This window comes from Dromiciops gliroides, chromosome 5, assembly GCF_019393635.1.
Source record: "Dromiciops gliroides isolate mDroGli1 chromosome 5, mDroGli1.pri, whole genome shotgun sequence".
Lineage (NCBI taxonomy): Eukaryota > Metazoa > Chordata > Mammalia > Microbiotheria > Microbiotheriidae > Dromiciops > Dromiciops gliroides.
In genome coordinates, this window is record NC_057865.1 from 257,886,726 (window position 1) to 257,907,101 (window position 20,376).

At 35.9% G+C, this 20,376-nt stretch overlaps 1 protein-coding gene across 4 annotated transcripts in view; it reads left to right on the top strand.

Annotated features, from left to right (window-relative positions):
• TMTC2 (transmembrane O-mannosyltransferase targeting cadherins 2) overlaps positions 1-20,376 on the top strand; it is a 546,198-nt gene that overhangs the window by 363,893 nt on the left and 161,929 nt on the right. For all 4 annotated transcript variants that reach the window (XM_043969066.1, XM_043969069.1, XM_043969067.1 and 1 more), the window contains exon 8: positions 10,313-10,434. In XM_043969066.1, coding sequence (XP_043825001.1) covers positions 10,313-10,434 — 122 coding nt within the window. The remainder of the gene's footprint in view (positions 1-10,312; positions 10,435-20,376) is intronic.

Below are 20,376 nucleotides of genomic sequence, written 5' to 3' on the forward strand. Positions count from 1 at the left end.
TTTCTCAAGTCTAAGACAAGAAACAATACATAAACCTATCATTTAAAGAGTTTGATGATTTCTGGGGTATAAATGCTCACCCTGAAAGTTGAACAGTCTTCTCTCTTCAAGCTACCTCCATTCCACCTCCCTTGTGACTATGCCATTTTCTTTCAGCAAGTAATGAGACTTAACCATTCCACTGTTTCTTCACTTCCTCTTCTTCTCTTCTGACTTGTTTTTCCCATGGACTTAGACTGTAGATGAGAACAGAGTCCTTTCACTTCTCTTTCCTTCTGCTCTCTGAAAGCAGCACATAACCATTCTTTAAGTTTCTAACAGATTTTGTCAAGTACTATAGGGAAATTATGTAGGAGCTTAAAATAACAGGTAAAATGTACAGATTTCCAGAGGCATTATCAGCCTGGTATAATGAAAAGAAACCTGAAATTATAGTCAGGAAGTCCTAGATTTGAACTTTACTTTTGCTATATATTAACTATAGAATGGTGGACTCCTCTGAACCTCATTTTCCCCATGTGTAAATTGGGGGGGAAGAGGTTTGGAGTACCTCCTGGGTCACAAAGTTATCATAAAGAATGATGTAATAGAGGGCAGCTAGGTGGTGCAGTGGATAGACCACTGGCCCTGGATTCAGGAGGACCTGAGTTCTAATCCAGCCTCAGACACTTAACACTTACTAGCTGTGTGACTCTGGCCAAGTCACTTAACCCCAATTGCCTCACCAAAAAAAAAAAAAAGAATGATGCAATAGAAAGGTGAGCTATTTATTATTTAATGAAATTAAGAAAATATAAGCACCTATTATATAAAAAAGAACTGTTACAAAGTTTAAATAAAACATATTTGGGGCAGCTAGGTGGCACAGTGGATAGAGCACCGGCCCTGGATTCAGGACTACCTGAGTTCAAATCTGGCCTCAGACACTTAACACTTACTAGCTGTGTGACCCTGGGCAAGTCACTTAACCCCAATTGCCTCACTAAAAAACAAACAAACAAAGAAACAAACAAAAAAACCTCCCAAAACCATATTTGATCCCTACCCTCATGATACATATTTTAGTGAGGGAGTATGGTGAAGATACAAATAAACATATATTTGTGTATAAATACACACACATATATGTATATATACATATATAATATATAGTAACTATTATAGATATATGTGTAGATATAAATGTATATATTGATAAATATCAATATATCATATATTAATATATACACATATAATATTACAATATAATTATATATATACACACATACACCTTTATAAATATATTCTGTATAATTGCCAGACCTATCATTTCACTGTTATAGAGGACTCTCTAACAGTGCTGGTTGTTACCTTCTCTATAATTTATAGTATAGGAGGGTTACCTAAAGCACTAAGAGATTAAGTGACTTGATCAGGGTCACAGCTAGTAGGGGTCAGACATTGGCCTTAAACCCCAGGTTTTTCTAGCTCCAAAGCCAGCTTTCTGTACAATACCCCCACACTTTCACTTTCTGTGGGGAATAATGACACAAAGAACTAGGAGACATAATACTATATAAGTGTATAAGACATGGACCAATAAACATCTGGGTCAGGAAAGGCTATTATTGGCATGGGAGAATAGAGAAGGTTTTCTTGAACAGATGTTATTTTGAGTCATGTTTTAAAGGATACATAGAAATTAAAGGAAGGAGAGGAAAGATGGAGGGATTTACAGTGGTGGTGGTGGTGGAGTTAGTCTAGGCTTAGGACACAGAATAAACATAGACATGGGTAGAGATGGGAAAGCTTGCAATGTGTTCAGGAAATAGCGATAATGACTATGAGTACAAATGGATAATCTTCAACAGCTTTTGAGAGGGAAAATAGGATGAGATTGAAAAAGTAAGCATGTCACATAATGGGAAGGTCTAGAATGACAAGTTGAGTGAAGTTACTTCTTCAATTTAGGGACTGTCCAAAGGGTGACTGGGTTGCAGAGGGTGAGGGTCCAGCACTCAGAAGATTACCCTACTCTCCCTACAAGTAGTCAGAAGCCTTAAGTTCTTTTTAGATTCAAGTAAATTCCTATTTAACCCAAATATGGGTAAATAAAGTTTTTCATAAATAAATTCCTATTAAGACCAATGAAAACATTTTCAAACATGAACCTCTTTAGTCCTATATACACACTTTAAAATGAAATACAAACTCATCTTTCAAAGTGAACAAGTTTTAGGGGCAGCTAGATGGCGCAGGGGATAGAGCACTGGCCCTGGAGTCAGGAGTACCTGAGTTCAAATCCGGCCTCAGACACTTAACACTTACTAGCTGTGTGACCCTGGGCAAGTCACTTAACCCCAATTGCCTCAATAAAACAACAACAACAACAACAACAACAACAACAACAACAACAAAGTGAACAAGTTTTTTTGTTTTTTGTTTTTTTGTTTGTTTGTTTTATTTTGTTTTTTAACTCAAAGGAAGTACTAAATCCTCGAATCAGAGTTTGGTGTTTGTTACTACACAAGAAATTGCTTGGCATCTTCATGTAGTGTTAAGATAATGATAATTTCTTATTCTGTTACTTGACATTTCAAATGGAATGAGACAGCTAGGTGAATACAGTGCTAGACCTGAAGTTAGGAAGACCTGAATTCAAATCCTGCCTCAGAAACTTTGTAGCTGTGTGATCCTGAGAAAGTCACTTAATCTCTCTCTGCCTCAGTTTCCTCATCTTTAAAATGGTACCTATAATTCCCAGGGTTGTTGTGAGGACTAAAAGGAAAAAAAAAAGTTTGTAAAATAATTTGCAAACCTTAAAACATTCTATAGATTCTAGATATTAGGAAATACTAATCAGTCTTAAACTTCCTTCTTTAGATTGAATCTAATAAGAAGAAATTTAATAAGAATAAAAGTAGGATCTTAGTCTTTAGTTTGAAAGACCAACTACACAATAAAGATTGAATGAAAGGGAATTTATTGTTCATTATGTGCCTGGTACTATGCTAATTAGGAAGGTGTGGTTCTACAGAAGTTTGTCTGGAAGAAAAAAAAAACTTGCAATGACCTGCAAGTTCATTGTGAGTCAACAGTTTGGTATTTACTAAAAGGAAGTGCCTGTGGGCAATTTACTATATGGAAGCAATCAGGAAAAGTTCACCCTTGTGATAGGAGAAGGAAATGTTTTAAAATTTGTAATGTAGAGTCTGGGTTAGAAAAGAAGAGCAAAGCACAGATGGGAGAGAAGATAAATAAAAATCCTTTATAAGTAAATAATCCACAAGAAACCTGAATAGCATTTAAATATACTTATCAGAACTTGAGGGAAAGCATGTACTTGGGATTGGTCAAATGGGCTAGACTCCAAGAGGAACTATGGCAATATGATTTGGATGGCTTAATGACAAATTCAAAGATGTGGTTACAAGAAACAAGTCATCTTTCTAACAATGAAAAGACCACCACAGGGACAAAAGCATACCAAGCAAAGTTCATTGGAGAAAGTAAATGAACCAATAAAGAATTTGAGGACCATAATGGGACATACCCAAGAACTTTCACAAAATTAAAAAAAATCATCAAATATATCAACAAAAAGTAGGAGAGGTAGCATGACTTACCAAAGAGGAGTGCTAGATTTGGACTCAGGAAGACATGAATTTAGATACTATCTCCCACATGTATAGCTGAGTTACCATGTTTTGTTATTCAGTTCTTTCCATTGTATCTGACACTTTGTGACCCCATTTTGGGTTTTCTTCGCAAAATGAATATAGTAGTTTTCCATTTCTTTTATCAACTCACTTTACAAATGAGGAAACTGAGGCAAATAGGGTTAAATTACTCACCCAGGACCACACAGCTAGGAAGTGTTGGAGAACAGATTTGAAGTCAGGAAGTTGAATCTTCCTGACTCCAGGCTTAGCATTCTATCCACTGTACCACTTAGCTGCCCAATGAATAATGTGGCCCTGGCCAAGTCATTTATCCTTGGTGCTTTTGTTTCCTCTTCTGTAAAATTAGGATAACAATGCCTGTATGTAGTTCATGTCTCATACAGTTTTTGTAAGGCTCAAATAAGCCAATGGATATGACAATGCCTAAAAACAAAACAAAACAATTTTTGAACCTTAGAGTATTATACAAAAGTTATTTTATGAGTAATAGCAGGTCATTAGAGTTAAAGCTTTAAAAAAATCTGTTGCAATAAACCAACTATTCGTCAAAAAAAAAAAAAGGAATTAAAGCTTCAAAGCCATCAAGCACAGTCTCTTCATTTGAAAGTCAAGAAATTTAAGAAAGAGAGGTTAAGAGATTTGCCAAAGATCAAATAACTGCTAATTTCCTGAGATGGGAATTGAACCCAGATCTTCCTGACTCTAAGTCCAGTGCTCTAAGTAAATCTGTATAACATCTGCTAAGATGTTAACATTTGGATAGTTTATTTATGTTAGATATTTCACTAGACAGGATGGGATAATGGGAAGAAAACAGAATTTGGATTCCAAAATCCTTAGTTCAAATCCTGGCTCAGCTATGGATTTATATCCAGAAAGGGGCTAAGGTAACTTTACCCAGGTGCCACCAAGGTTGGAGAAGGAGCTGCCACCATTCCTATACCTCACCTGGCAGTTTTTCACTGGCCTGACAGGGTGTAATCTCTCCTAGGCCTTTCTAAGAAAGAAAGAAAGAAAAAGAAATGAAGGAAGGAAGGAAGGAAGGAAGGAAGGAAGGAAGGAAGGAAGGAAGGAAGGAAGGAAGGAAGGAAGGAGAAGAGAAAGCAAGCAGGAAGAAAACAGGAAAGAAAGACAGACAAAGGAAGGAAGGAAAGAAAAAGAAAGAAGTATGAAACAAAGTAGGAGGAGTACCAAATAGGTATTAAAGTCATTAATTGCCAAAGGCGGTTAGATAAGAGATACTTTTACTGACTCTAGAGTGGTCAGGGAAACATGGAGAAGGTAGAATTTGAAGAATGGGTAGGATTTTGATAGGCAGAGAGGGGAAAGGAAGGAGTGATGGAGGGCACTCTAAGCCATAAGAGATGGTATGCAGAGAGGTGCTAGATTCAATACTGGCAAATGCACAGGCATCCCAGCTCAATCTGTCTTATCCTGAATCCTCATATCACATCAGTGCAATAAGTTCAATTGACACTTGCTCAGAGCTAGGATACTGAATCATCAGTAATTTCAACATCTTTCCCATAAGGAGGTGGCCTTTGCCTGGATTATTCAGACCTCGGGCTTTATGTGGGCTAGAAAAATAACAAAATTATCTGTATTGTATCTTAAATTCTGTCTTCTATATGCCTTAAGCTAACTATAAGCTTTAGACTTGTATTGCCTGTGAATGGTTCAGAAACAAATCTGAAGGCTGAACATGATCAAGTGAGACTCTTGAAACATGTCTCTTTCTTATGGGAAAAACCAACCAACCAGCCAGTTTCAATTCTACTATTATCTATGCAAGAAAAGGACTAATAATTACAATTTGCTACTTTATTTCTAGTAGTTATCCCCTACTACTTCCCTACCTTTGCTTATTAACCATTTAGAAAAAAGTAAGAGTCCTGGGAGGATAGATGACTTTATGAAATCCCTAGATAGATTTCCTTCTTTTCATATTGAAATTATTATCTTCTACCCTTCCTTCCTGCCTCTCTTTGGCAAATTTCCTTTGTGATTTTTATAGTTTTATTATTATTATTAATTCATTTATTGATTTATTATATTTTTCATATTTATATTTTACATTTTTAAGGTTAAGAGGTTCTAATTGGTATAATGTCTCCCCCAATGCATGCTGACATGTGACAATGCTACTTAACCTTAAGTTAAAAGTATTAATAGTATACCAGGCACTCTACAGTGATAAGTTGCAGAGGAATGAATAGTAGGTCTTTTTGAGCAGAGGCATTTTCCTTGCTGGGAGTTCCTTAACATGGATCAAATCACATATACTGATGTTCAGATTGTTTCATTCAAAGATGAAAGATGACCCATACCCCAAGCTTGAGGGGTCCATTAGTAATTCTTTTGAACACTAATTTGAACTGTTCTGGTTTTTGTAACAAAATCTTTAGCTCAAGTCTGTTAAGCGCCTTGAGGTTTACAAAATGTCCTTACAACAATTTGTTGAGGTAATTCACAAATGTATCACTACCCTCCCTCTTTTAGTTTAAAAGGCAATTGTGTAAATAGCTTGTGGGTCAAAATATTTCATCACTTAGTGGATATGAGAGCCAGGGCTTCAACCCAGATCTCTTGACCATAGGTCCATTTGCTCATTCCACAATACCATGTTGCTGCTTGATGCTCGAGCTTGTTTCTATTTTATGATCCTGATATACTGTGAAAGCAAGATCAAGTCTCCCAACCATGATCTGCCCATAGCTATTGATGTTTGTGGTTGTTTCCAGATTTCTTAATTTCTTTAGCAAAGAACATTTTGTGCCTACAGCTCTTGATTTAAAGAATAAAGTGTCATAGGCAATGCACCTCATATGCTGAGTTTTCCCATGTAAGAATTATAGTGTATTTTATATTAAAAAGCTATTTTTAAAGGCCAGCCATCTGTCATTGCTCTTTCATCTTCCTCTACCTCAATATGTATGACTGAGCAAATTAAAACTGAGGCAAATTGCAATTCTGCTTTTAACTCTACAAGCCGGGAAGAAAGGGGATTTGTTAACTTACATGTGAATCTCCAAATGAGTTGGGGAAATGTATATCAAACATGTCTTTGAAAAGCTCCTGTTTATTCTATAAACTGATTTGTTTTATACTTTCCATATGTTCCAGTAGAACTATGATTTCATCAATGTGAGTATTTCCTCCAGGGATTCAACTAACAATCCATCAATGATAGCACGTAATATGCAACCCTTTTCTAAATCTTCCCCAAAGGTTATTTTTAGTTATTATTATTTTTTTTATTTGTTAGTAGTAGTAAATATGGAAAGTGAATTGACATGGTGAAATTATACTTTTCACATCTAATGACATTAGATATTCATATAGAGTTTTAGGGTTTTAAAAATAATTTACATAAATCTTATTTTTTTTTCAGGGCAATGGGGGTTAGGTGACTTGCCCAGGGTCACACAGCTAGTAAGTGTCAAGTGTCTGAGGCTGTACCTAGATGCACCCCATACATCTTATTTTTACAGCTTATTTTTATAGTTGTTAATCTCAATTTTATAGATGAATGAATCAGTGAATGAAATCAGTGAATGAATGAATGTATATCAAATCCTCCTGGTCTCATTGTTTTAGAAGCAGACTGCTCCATCTGTCCCTCAGAATTCTAGGATATCCTGAGGAGTTTGTGGAGTATCTTCTCATTGCTATCAGATTAAGCCCCCACTGGTTGTGTTTGTCACATTATTAGATGCCAGCAGATATCACCCCCATTTCATTTAATCACTTAATAGTGTTGAGCTTTTACAGAGGGATATTTATTTTAAAGATATATCAAGGTCAAGAGTATAAACATTAAAAAAAAAAGAGTATAAACATTTACTCCCAATACACTGGGGACATACTCTTTACTTTACCTCTGTTGTCACTTCAGTATGTTGAGAAAATAGGTTCACTTTTAGCTTTGTTCCTAAATAAATCTGACTCTATCAAATTCAAGTCCTTTTCTGAGTCCTGAAGACCACTCCCAAAGGTGACTCCATGCTCCTCTGAGCATAATGGCTATATAATCCAGACTCTGGAATGCCAGGATACAGGGCTCCTTCCTGATTTTCAAAACTCATAAGATTGGAGGCTCAAATACCATTATCTAAAACAGAAAGAAAAATGTGAAGACCAAGGACTAAGTTTCTTTCATAATGTTACAAGGCTTCAAAGGGGAGATGTGGCCTCAGGGTTTCTCTCCTTCCAGCATTGCCTCTTTTCAGAGCCTGTAATTGAAGGAGTCAATGAGATTTCTCAAGAGTGTGACTCGAGAGAATTAGATGAAGACCTAAGTCCAAAGGTGAATCAAGCCTTTTCTGAAGATTCCTTGATTTCCTAGTAGGAAGCTGAAAAGAAAAAGAAAAAAAAACCAAACAAAGAACTCCTGCAGAGCAGAACTAGGAGACCAAAGTTTAGGATTCTGGAACTAGCTGCAGAATGTCTATGCATGTGTCAATGTTTCTACAAGTTACTCTCATTTTATGTCGTTTATTCTTGATTCAGTTCTTCTGGGAGTAAATTCTTTGGCAGCTCTACATTCATTCATTCATTCAATAAATATTTATTAAGCATTTACTATAAGGTGTCTTCATGAAGGGACAACATCAGAGGTGCTCTGCCCATGTACCAAACCCCTTTACAAATGAAAAAACAAACAAACAACAAAACACAAAACACTTCCCTAGCCCATACTACATACTATGAACTGCACTTAGCACTGGAGATGCAAATATATATGCAATGATAATGTTCCGAAAGGGTCAAACATTCCAAATGAGAAGATAATGCCATAGAGGCATTGTTGCCATGGAGGAGAAGACACATTATCAAACTTTATAGGTTTTTCCATCTTAGGTATATTGCTAATTAATGAGTTACACACTAGTACTGACTGAAATAAATGGGCCAGGAAGTAGTCAGCAAAAATGACTAAGTAGAACTGGATCAGAAATCATGTCAATGAGAATTTGATATGATTTAAGTAGCACTGCATTTGTGCTATGAGGAAAAATATAGTGTAATCAGTTCATTTTTTTTTGTTTTAGGGATTATAAACATATCTAACATAACTTTGAGAATCTAATCTTTTTTTCCCATTCATCTTCAGATACACACACACCCATATACAATACTGGTAATGGTGAACAAAATATTTTCTGATTTTTGAAAAAATCAAATAATAAAGAAAAATCATATTAAACTGAAATATTTTATAAAATCATAAAAATCCAAATTATAGCTAGGTGATGCAATGTCATAAGAAGGGCGCCAAATTAGTATCAGGAATCAGAAAAGTGTGCTTTATTATTGCTGTTTGACTTTGGTCAACTCAATCCTCCACTCTGGGCCTTTGATTCTCCTTCTCTAAAGGGAGACTGCTTAGCTGTAATGACCTCAAAAGATTATTCCAACTCGAATCCTGATGGTGGTATACTTGTAAGCATGCTGTAGAATTTCAACCTTAAAAAGTTAAAAGACAACTGCAAATGTAGATCGTTTTAGCTGTTGTGCTATGTTATGGCACTTAGAATTGAGTTTATGAACTGGTGCTTAGCAATGATTTATCATGAATGACTTCACTAAGTTAAAGTAAAATTTTAGGGGAAACAGAAAGTATCTCTCCCTCACTAATGCTATTGTATAAATTATGTCCAATATAAATTCAGGGATAGAGAGCTGACTGTGAAGTCATTGCAACACCTACACACAGATATGTAGGTTTATAAGAAGAAGGGATATAGGGGTCATCTAGGCCAAACCTCCTCATTTTGTAGATGGGGAAACTGAGGCCCAGAGAGATTAAGGGATTTACTCAAGGTTACACAACATTGTTGTTGATCATCCTTCATTCTTGCAGAGGACCAATGCCATCAGGAGAGTGATGTCTTGACTTGCAAGTCAATTGGATTTAAGTGAGGCAGAGCTGTTCAGAGTCACCACTCACTCTCTCCTCCAGAGTCATCAGAATCCAGTAGCAAGATGTAAGTCAAGATGACTGCCAATGGCCCAGCAGGTTACATAACTGATGAGTGGAAGAGCCAGGATGTTCTTTGGGATATTATCTTCTTAAGTGCTACCACTATGAGAGAGTCTAAATGGCTTGGTTGTTATCTTATCTACAATGCCATCAGATACTATTAAAAACAAATTAGGGGGCAGCTAGGTGGTGCAGTGGATAAAGCACTGGCCTTGGATTCAGGAGGACCTGAGTTCAAATACAGCCTCAGACACTTGACACTTACTAGCTGTGTGACCCTGGGCAAGTCACTTAACCCCCATTGCCCCGCAAAAAAAAAAAAAATGGCAGATCTGTTTCATTTTGCATCTAATTGTTGACATCCAGCTTCACATACAAATTTTCTTGGGACAGTCTTAGTATCTCACTTTTGGAAATCTTGTTTTCCCTTCCTCTGATTTCATTCTTCTTTGAGGTAACACTTAACACTCATAACCCTGTTCCATAGGATTTTGTTTTTTTGTTTTGTTTGCAGGGCAGTGAGGGTTAAGTGACTTGCCTAGGATCACACAGCTAGTAAGTGTCAAGTGTCTGAGGTTGGATTTGAACTCAGGTCCTCCTGAGAGGAATGGACTATTAAGTGGTAAGATTATGAGTATCTTGTGACTCTTAATGCATCTCTTTCCAGGTGAAGCCTATCTAAGGCTGAGCAAACTTCCAGAGGCAGAACATTGGTATGTGGAGTCCTTGAGATCCAAGACTGACCACATCCCTGCTCATCTGACCTATGGGAAACTCTTGGCCTTAACAGTGAGTATCCAACATCCCCATTAGACAAATACTAGGACTCTCAGCATGAACCAGTATCAAGAAATCTAGAGCAACCTTCCCACATCTTGTCTAGGTAGCCTAGGTAGCCCATGGGTCTAGAGCACCATTGTGAGTATTGGCAGATTTTTTTCATTACGTGGGTCTTCTGGGATGGGTCCAGTCTCTAGCATAACTGCAACCGTTTTACAGATACACACCGTGACTTGCAAGAGGGACCCAGAATGAGTCTTTGGATAGTTCAGAGCAACTTGGAACTACCCCAGAGTGGTGTTGGGGAGGGGGAACTGTTTGTTTGGACAATGAACATTTGTATTTAAAGTTTTGAGTTCCGAGTTCTATCCCTCCTTCCTTCCCTCCCTTCCCCCATCCCTAAGGCAGTAAGAATCAGATTTAGGCTATACATGTAAAGCACATGTTTTATTGTCTGTCAGCACATCAAGGAGATTTTACCCTTGAAGAAGCTCATTGTAAGTGTGGGGAAAAGTATCTGGCTTATATTTTGAATATATTGAGTAACTTCAGCAGTAGCATTTACATAAAGAAGATATTTTAAAGGCAAGGATTGGTTGAAACTTCATAGACTATTGTCTGAACTTTGCATATATTTTTCTTTTATGTTGTTTCATTTTCTGATTTAATTATTGTCTCTTTTGGTAAAGTTTGTAATGAATCCTTGCTATTAAACACTTTAACCTAATAGATATTAATGAAGCGCCTACCATGTGCAATGTGTTTAGGATGTGAGATATTAACCATAATGAGTGATAATCATATAACAGTTTAAGGTTTGCAAAGCACTAGGGAAGAGCTTTGTGACAGAGGAGAGACATGAGCTACGTCTTTAAGGAGGATAACTATCTCAACATGCATGGATGAATGTATGTGGGTTCAAGTTATGATCTTTTGGTGGAGAAGGGAAAGGAATGAGCATTTATATAGAGCTTATGATGTGCCAGGCACCATGCAAAGTAGTTTGCAAATATTATCTCATTTGATCCTCACAAAAATGCTGTGAGTTAGGTGCTATTATTCCCCTTTTATAGTTAAGGAAACTGATAGGAATAAGAGAATAACTCAACAGAGGAGTTAAGTGATAGAGGTCAAGTGATTTTCCCAGGGTAACATGGCTAGTACATGTTTGAGTTCTGATTTGAACTCAGATCTTCCTGATTCCAAGCTGAATATTCTATCCTCTGTACCTAGCTGTCTCATTACTCTTCATTTCTTCAAATTACTTGCTATGACTCTATGATATATGTGGATCATTTCAGACTCTAGAATAATTAATCCTCAGTGAAGTATTTCATTTTTATATGTTTTGTGACCAATAAAATTTCTAAGCAAATATATTTATTTCAAGTCTTAAGGTGAAGTATGCTAGTTTTACCTTTCATGCGATCGGAGTTTGTCTAGTTTAACCCTTCACGAAAGGTTTTGTTCAGATCTGAAAATGAGTACACAGGAGTCTTGCCAATGCTACCCCACTGTGGAAATGTTTTTTAGTTGAAAATGGATTGAAGCAGAATTTTTACATTTTCAGTTGGATTGATAAAGTGCTGTCTGCAAATCTCTCTCAAAAGGCATTTTGTAGGTTTTCAAATCCATTTTTTCCCCCTTGATGTCCAGGAGACAAAAAAGGTTATCTCGAGAAGATAAATCGAGAGCATTCACACACATATAATTTGCAAAATGCCTCAACTTTGACAAATATGCTGGATGCAAGATCCCCAAGAGCCCTTATTTCTCTTCTTGAGGCTTTTTTTTTTTAATTTTATGTTTCCTGCATCTAAGACATAATTTGGAAAGGCTGCTTTCTTCTCCTTTTTTTTTTTTCAGGAGGAATTCTTTATGAGACTCAGAAGCTTTATTTTACTGGAACATATGTAGGGGAAGGAAAGGCTACACATACTACAATCCAAATTTTAATTTTTTCCCCCAATGCTACTTAGGACTCTTTTTTATAGTTTCCAAGTTGCTGATTAGATGAAATAGAAACCTTAGTATGGGATGGTTTAGATTCATGGTGTGAAAATCCCACAACCATCTTTAACAGATTTTTTTTCGAAATTATGAGAATTGGCAAATTCTTTGATCCCCGAGGACTGCCTTGGTCTCATTTTGGATTTCTCCACTTGATATTATGCCATTGATTCAGCAGGGGATTGGCATAGTGAAAAATGCCACACATTTTGACTTCCGAATACTTTAAATGTAAAACAGTGTAAAAACAATTGGCTATTAGTCTCAGCAGAAGGCACAGTTTTAGTTGGAGTGGAGACTGGTGTTTTTAATTCTGTTAGCACTTACCCCAACCTACTTTTCATTAAGAATAAGTGAAATAACTCTATGTAGGAGTGACTACAACTGTGTTACTTATTCTGAGTATGATTACATAAAGTCAGGATGTCATATCAGAATTACATTTTCAAATTGAATTAAAATGAAATATAATGTTAGAACCGAAAAGAACCTTAGAGTTTATATAATCATTTTCTAGATGAGGAAATTGAGGCCCAGAGTAGAAGGCCTGACTTAAGGTCATCAAGGTCATGACAGATCCAGAGCTGGAAACTAAATAGCCAGAATTCTAATCTGGGGATTCATCATTTCAAATAAGTACAATTTGAGAAATAATGCTTTCATAAATACATTCGTTCTGTTATATTTAGTTTATTGATTAATCCTACACTCAATTAATGGAAGTAAATGGAATATATTTTTATTTTTATGTAATGATTTTTAAAATATTCCCTGATTTTACCTAAAAGATTTGTCTTAATTATAATCCTCATGACATTTTTTAAAGGCTCTTTCTTATACTTTCCAGAATATCATAAAGCACCTGTGTTTGTCAAGGAGGTATGTATGGTGTGGGGATTTTTGTGACTAGAGGACACATAAAATAATTGTAATGACTCAACACTGTGAATACCAGTTTATATAGAACATGTATTTTGTGAGAGGCCATGGTCATCAAGCTCTGTCCTGTTGTATTTTCACTTTGGTGCATTATATAGACACATAGGGTAGGTTTATGTCCCAGCGTTTAAGTCTTCCTCTTTGAACACCGTTATACTCAACCCCGTAAGCCAACCTCTATTTTGATATGACAGTCAATGAAAACACTAACCATTACTTGAGTTTGAATTTCTTTGCCAAAAGCTGTGATTTTTCTTTCTTCTTATGAACTCTGTTACCTAAGGTTGGTGCCATGAGTTTAGAATGGGGCATTCATTACTAGGGGAGATGGAGATGGAAGGCAAGAGGATACATTTTCCATTTTATGGGAAAGGCAAAGATGATAAACATTTGTTAAGTGCCTGTTAAGGCACTGTACTAAGACCTTTTGTAGTTGCTTTCTCATTTGATTCTCTCAACAACCCTGCAAAGTAGGCAGTATTATTAACCCCATTTTACACTTGAGGAAACTGAGGCAAACAGAGGTTAAGTAAATTCTTTCCAGTACTATGGGTCATTTTTCCCCATGCTCCCTTCACCAATTTTTTAAAAAATCATATAGTTCTTTATCATAGTTAATTTACGTAGACTATTCTTTTTGTCATTTTTGCAGGCCAACATAATGAATGCTGACATAAATTGCTTATAAAAATTCTATTTGCCCCTTAACTTGTTTACAAAATTTGGGTGGCATATTGGAGAAAGGAGTTGAATCTCTAGCAATGATTCTTTTTTAATTCTTTAATTTATTCTTTTTTGTTTTGTTTTGTTTTGTTTTTTGTTGTTTTTTTTTTTTGCGGGGTGATGGGGGTTAAGTGACTTGCCCAAGGTCACACAGCCAGTAAGTGTCAAGTGTCTGAGGCCGGATTTGAACTCAGGAACTCCTGAATCCAGGGCCGGTGCTTTATCCACTGCGCCACCTAGCCACCCCTTAATTTATTCTTGAAGAAAACATTGAGGCTAAATAGGTATAAAGCTTTTTAAACAGTCTTTTTAAAGCTTTTTTTGATACTAAATATTTTTACTTAAAGTCTTGAGTTCCAAATTTTATCCCTCCTTCACTTCCTCCCCTCCCCTTCCCTAAGGCAGTAAGCAATCAGATATAGTTTATACATGTAAATTTACGTAACACAAGACTGTATTAGACATTTTGTACATGATAAGTTGAATAAAAGAAAGAAATGAAAGAAAGAAAGTAAAAAACAGCATGCTTTAGTTTGTATTCAATCAATATCAGCTCTTTCTTTAGAGGTGGATAGTGTGCTTCATCATTAATCCTTTGGGATTGTCTTGGATTATTGTATTGCTAAAATTAGTGAAATCATTCACTGTGACTAACAGTGATTCTTGATACAGAAAAAAAAAAACCAAGTTTATTTTGACTACTAAACAGGAACATTTAGCCAACCTTCATTGTGCAAGGTACTGTGCTACTTCCAGAAACACAAAAGGCAGAAAGAAACCTATTCCTGCCCTCAAGAAAGCTTTATAAGCTATTTGGGGAAATAATAGAGAGACATCAATAAATACAAAATAAATACAAAGTCCAAGCAAAGTCATTTCTAGGAAGGAAGGCACTAGCACCTGGGGTGAAAAGAATAGCTTGCTATAGAATATGACACTGAATTTAATTTAGTAGAAAGTTAGGGAATCTATGAGACAAAGACAAGGAGAGATTGTGTCCTAGGCATAGATATAGGGCATGGAATATTGTGAACCAAGAATAGTACACAGTGCAGTTTGTCTAAAATGTGGACAATATAAAGGAGAGTGGGATGCAGCAAGATAGAAAGGTAGATTGGAATCATTGTGAAAGGTTTTAAATATTAAGAAATTACATTTGCCTTTTTTCCTAGTGAAAACAACCATTGGAATTCTTTTAACAGGGAGTTAAATGGTCAAACCTGTGCTTTAGGAATATAACCTTTTAAATTATTTAGTAATATTTTATTTTCCCCCCAGTTACATGTAAAAACAAATGTTAACATTCATTATTTTTCTTTTTAAGTTTGAGTTCCAAATTCTATCACTCCCTCCCTTCTCTACCCCTCCCTGAGATAGTAAGCAATCTGATATAGGTTTTACATATGCAATTATGCAAAAAAATTCCATTTTAGTCCTTTGTACAAGAAAACTCAAGAAGGAAGGAAGGAAAGTAGGAAGGAAGGAAGGAAGGAAGGAAGGAAGGAAGGAAGGAAGGAAGGAAGGAAGGAAGGGAGAGAGGAAGGGAGGGAAAAATAGTATGTCCTATCTGTATTCAAACATCAGTTCTTTCTCTGGAGGTGGATAGCATTTTTCACCATAAGTGTTTTGGGATTGTCTTGGATCATTGTATTGCTGAGAAGAATAGCTAAGCCATTCACAGCTGTTCATTATACAATGTTGCTGTTACTATTTACAATGTTCCCTTCCACTTCACATTGCATTAGTTCATGTAAGACTTTTCAGGTTTTTCTGGTCATCCTGCTTGACATTTCTTTAACACAATAATAGGACTATAATTTCAGATGCTATGTAGCAAAGGGATTGGAGAAAAGAGATGGAAGCAATAAAGTGATCCTCGAGTTCAGAAAAAATGAAAAATTAGATTAAAGAGCTAGGAATGTTTATCCCAGATAATAAGTGACTTAGGAGGGCACAGTAGCAGTGGGGGAAAAAAAGGGATTAGACTTCTTTTGTTTTGCTTCACAGGGCTGAACCAGTGCAGAAATAAGGGGAAGTTTCAGAGATAAATCAACATGGGAGTTGGAGTGGGGAATAAAACATTTTTTCTAATATTTAGAGCAAAAATTAATAGGTTGTATCTAAAGGCGGCAGATTTCCCTTCCATGGATCCATTCTTGTAAAGCTATAAGACCATTTATTCTGTATCTTGTAAGGGAAATTATTTTTTTCATATATAGGTTAGATCTGATGGTTGATGAGGTACCTTGCAACTCTGAAATTCTGAGATTCTGGGACTTCTGGTTTGTATTTCTATTATTTTGTTTTGTTGGAATTGAGATCTGACCTAGAAACTGCGATGCTTTGCAATATGGGCTCTAAGTAGCTATTTCAGGAGTAGGTAGTCCTAATCATATCTACTTTTGAATCTATTGGTTCTGGGCACACCATAAATATTATCCACCTAGTCTACTAAATTGGTACCTTTTGTTCCTTACCTTCTTCCTATTCCTAATAGCCATCTGTCTCTATGAGAGATCTCTTGCTTTGATAAGTGGGAAGGTAGATAAGATAACCTCCAAGATACCTCCAAGATAAGACTGGATAATCTGTGATTTAGTGAATAGATTTCAAATTGAGCTCATAATAAGGTGGAGAATTTGTTTAAATTTTTTTGAGATACATTTTTACAATGTCATAAGATGTAACAAAGCATGAAGATCTTTTTAATATAATTAAGCTTTTAAAATTTACATACATTTTCATATTTTTCTTCCTTAGTTGCTTTCTTTGACAATGAATTAGGTAAAGGAGAAGTTAAAAGGTTTTTGTCTAGTATAAAATGACATACTTCTCTAAATACCCAGTCGTCACCATGAAAGGTAGAATAAAGCCCACAACTTTTTTAAAAGATTGAAAGAAAGAACTATTTTCCCCTTAAAATCTGGGAGACACAAATAGTTTTCATAAGAAATATGCTTGAATTTTTTTTTTAAATTGGGGTACCTGTTTGGATTTAGTTATATAGCTTGGTGTGATTTTCAGCAGTGGAATTTTGAAAGGAAGCCACAAATCCCACAGGATGCCAGGGTTTGCATTTCTGTAGTCCTGTGGATGGGCTCAAAGATCTATTCACCTACAGTTTCACAACTCACTTTCCCCTCCCCACTGCCCTCAAATTTCCATCATCTTTTTTTTATGTTCCCCATGGTGCATCTGGTGCACAGACCTCCCTGGCCGAAAACAGCGTGAAAGAGGGCCAAAACTTTAGGGCTCAGAATTAGAGTATCCTAAAAGCGTAAAGAATTTCAGAGGCCATCTCTCCTCACCCATACCTGAATAAGTCTCCTCAATACACATGGGCCAAAATACTATGGCCTTCAGGCCTTTGATTGAAGACTTCAAGAGAGGAAGAAATCACAGTCTCCCAGGGCAGCCTATTTCACATTTGACTGGTTCGAATTTTTTTTAAGATCCTTGCTTTCTGCAAATCTTATTTATTCTAGGCCCTAATTTTTTTTTTGCATCCCCTGCAACTCTAAATGGACCTGCCTAATTGTCATAATCATTCTGTTATTCCTTAACATAAATATATATGAGACAATTCTTCTATACCTTTATAACAACCTTCCAAAACCATTTTGCCCAGCCATTATCTTCTTCCTCCTCTTTCATGTTTCTTTTTATTTGACAATAGTGCTAAATATATGAATGCACACACAATGAGATCCTTTCATACACCAGTCTTACTGACATGTTTATTTTAAAAAAATACACATATGTAAATGCCCATTTAAAATAATTTTATAAAGTTTTTTTTTTATAATCAATAGTGATGGAAAAATTTCTGAAAAGAACAATGCCTAGCTTATGTGGGTATTCAAAACGGATAAGGAACAGAGCAAATGCCTAATTTTTCAAGAATTCAAATTTCTAGGGTTGCATTCACTGGAAAATGGCCAGTTGACTTGCATTTAAATTTGTAGTGTTGTATCTCTCTCTTTGCTGTTGTTCAGAAAAGATGATTTTGCAGCATTATTTTGGTCTAGCATACATACTATTTTCTCTTTAGACTTCACGGTATCCAGAACTAGCAAAAAGCCCTTTAGAAATAGGCCTAGGTGAAAGTGACATCCACATTTACCTTAGTCAACTAGTAAAACATTGGGCTGAAGCCAGAGCACCTGAGCTCCAGGCTTGCCTCGGAAATTTATTTCTTGCTCACAAAGAAAGCATAATTCTTGTAAAAGCCTTTCAAATTGCAGGTCTCTCATTTCTAAGGTATAATTGAGGCTCTTTGTCAAAAGTGGCAGGGCCAGGTGTAGCCTTGAGCATATACTGTAATTCAGTTTGCATTGTATGAACAATACTTTTAGATGGAAGACAGCGGCACAAAAGAGAATTCCCACCTAAATAGGACACTTTGGTCTGGTTTGACATTTGACATGAGGCAGTTGGCTGAAGACAGGCAACAGCCATTCTATCAGGCTACTGGCTATAATGGCATGTAATCGAGGACATGGAAGCATGACCATTGGTTGTAATAATCAGAACTTTACGAGTACAGTTTAAATATATTTTAGAGAAGAGAGTCCACTCAATTTTCCCTTTCACAGGTTAGAATAATATACCCTGCAAAGGGGACTAAGGTCTCTTTGAAGCAGACATTGTTCATGTTGAATAGAAAAATATTGACCATATTTGGCATGTTTGAATAAGGTGCTTACAAAAGTTACAGAGAACCAAGTTAAGGTTTCGTGCTCTGATTCCCATGGCTTGATAGTACCAAAGATCTAAAGCTGAAAGAGACTTCAGAGGTGATCTTGTCACCCCCCCTCATTTTGTGGATGGGGAAACTGAGGCCCATGGAGTTTAAGTGACTTGCCCAAGGTTACACAGGTAGTAAGTCAAAGAAGTAAAATTTGAACCCATGGCCTCTATTTCCAGAGATAAGATTTATTCTACTGTACCATATATTCTGTCTCCTTTTGAAAAGAATAAACCTGGGAGAGTAAAGCCAACCTGCAGAAGACTCTTTCAACTCCATGTAGGTGAATGGGAATCACTCTTGAACTTCTCTGCACCCTCCCAGGTAAACCCAAGGAGGTTTTCTTCTGTAAGTTTCTGATACCATAGGCTCAAGTATGAAAGTCAATGAATTAGATTCAGTCTGAAAAAAATTTGCATCAATCAATCAACAAGCATTTTTTAAGAGTTTACTATAAGCCAGGGACTATGCTGAGTGATGAGGATACAAAAATAAAATACATAAACAAAGTTGTCTCACACATGAAGTGGGAGTTACCCCTGTGGTGTGTGGTTTGAGGGATGTCATGAGTGCCCCCAACCTAAGAAATATTACCCCTATGAATGCCTAACATTCTCTTACTAATTTCTTTGTTCCTTTCTCTTAAACATTGCCTTCTCTCCAGCAAAGTTCTCAATGGAAACAGACACACTGATTAGAAGTTCTTAATATAGGATGCATGGGGCTCCCCTACTGACCCCTTCTTCCTCAAGGGGATTATGGGATAGATTTCTGTGTGTCCATGAACTTGGAAAAGAAAAAAAAATATGCATGTTCATTAACTTCTAATTGAAATTTAACATTTTTTCAATTATTTAAAAATATTTTGTGAAGCTATCCATAGGCATCATGAGACTGCCAAGAGTCCAAGATACACATTTCTTCTTAACTTTTTCCAAAGAACCCTTGACCTCTATTTTGTTCAATGTTCAAATCTCTCATACTATAACAATTCAGTTTTCCTTAGGGTTTCTGAATCTATAAAAAAAAAATTCTGAACTGAAGGGGATTTTTGAAATCATGGTAGGAAAATATACAAGTATTTTGTAGTCTCTAAATATCAATAGTAGAAAGTAATTCTGTTTTCCCAATTAGCTAATTTCAACCACAATTTTAAAAGAGCATATTAACTACCACATAATTTGTAAGGAAAAACATTATCACTTCCCAATAAATACATTGTAATCACAGAGGGCATGGTGTTATATTTGATGTTTCTAACTCTTGAAATAATGATGATTATTTGAATATTAAATTGCTTCAACTCGTTTTGTTCTATGCCTATGTATAGAACTGTTTTTTATACCTTAGATGAAATTATACATACCTCAGAGCAGAGATAACACAGATGTACTAAATTACAGAGTAGTAAAACAATTCATTCTTTTTTTTAACCTTTAAATAGATTTTAATTTACTCCATGCTTTTTATAGGCAATTAATTGTAAAATTATAGGGCCTTACAGATTGATGATGATAATGATAGTAATGTCA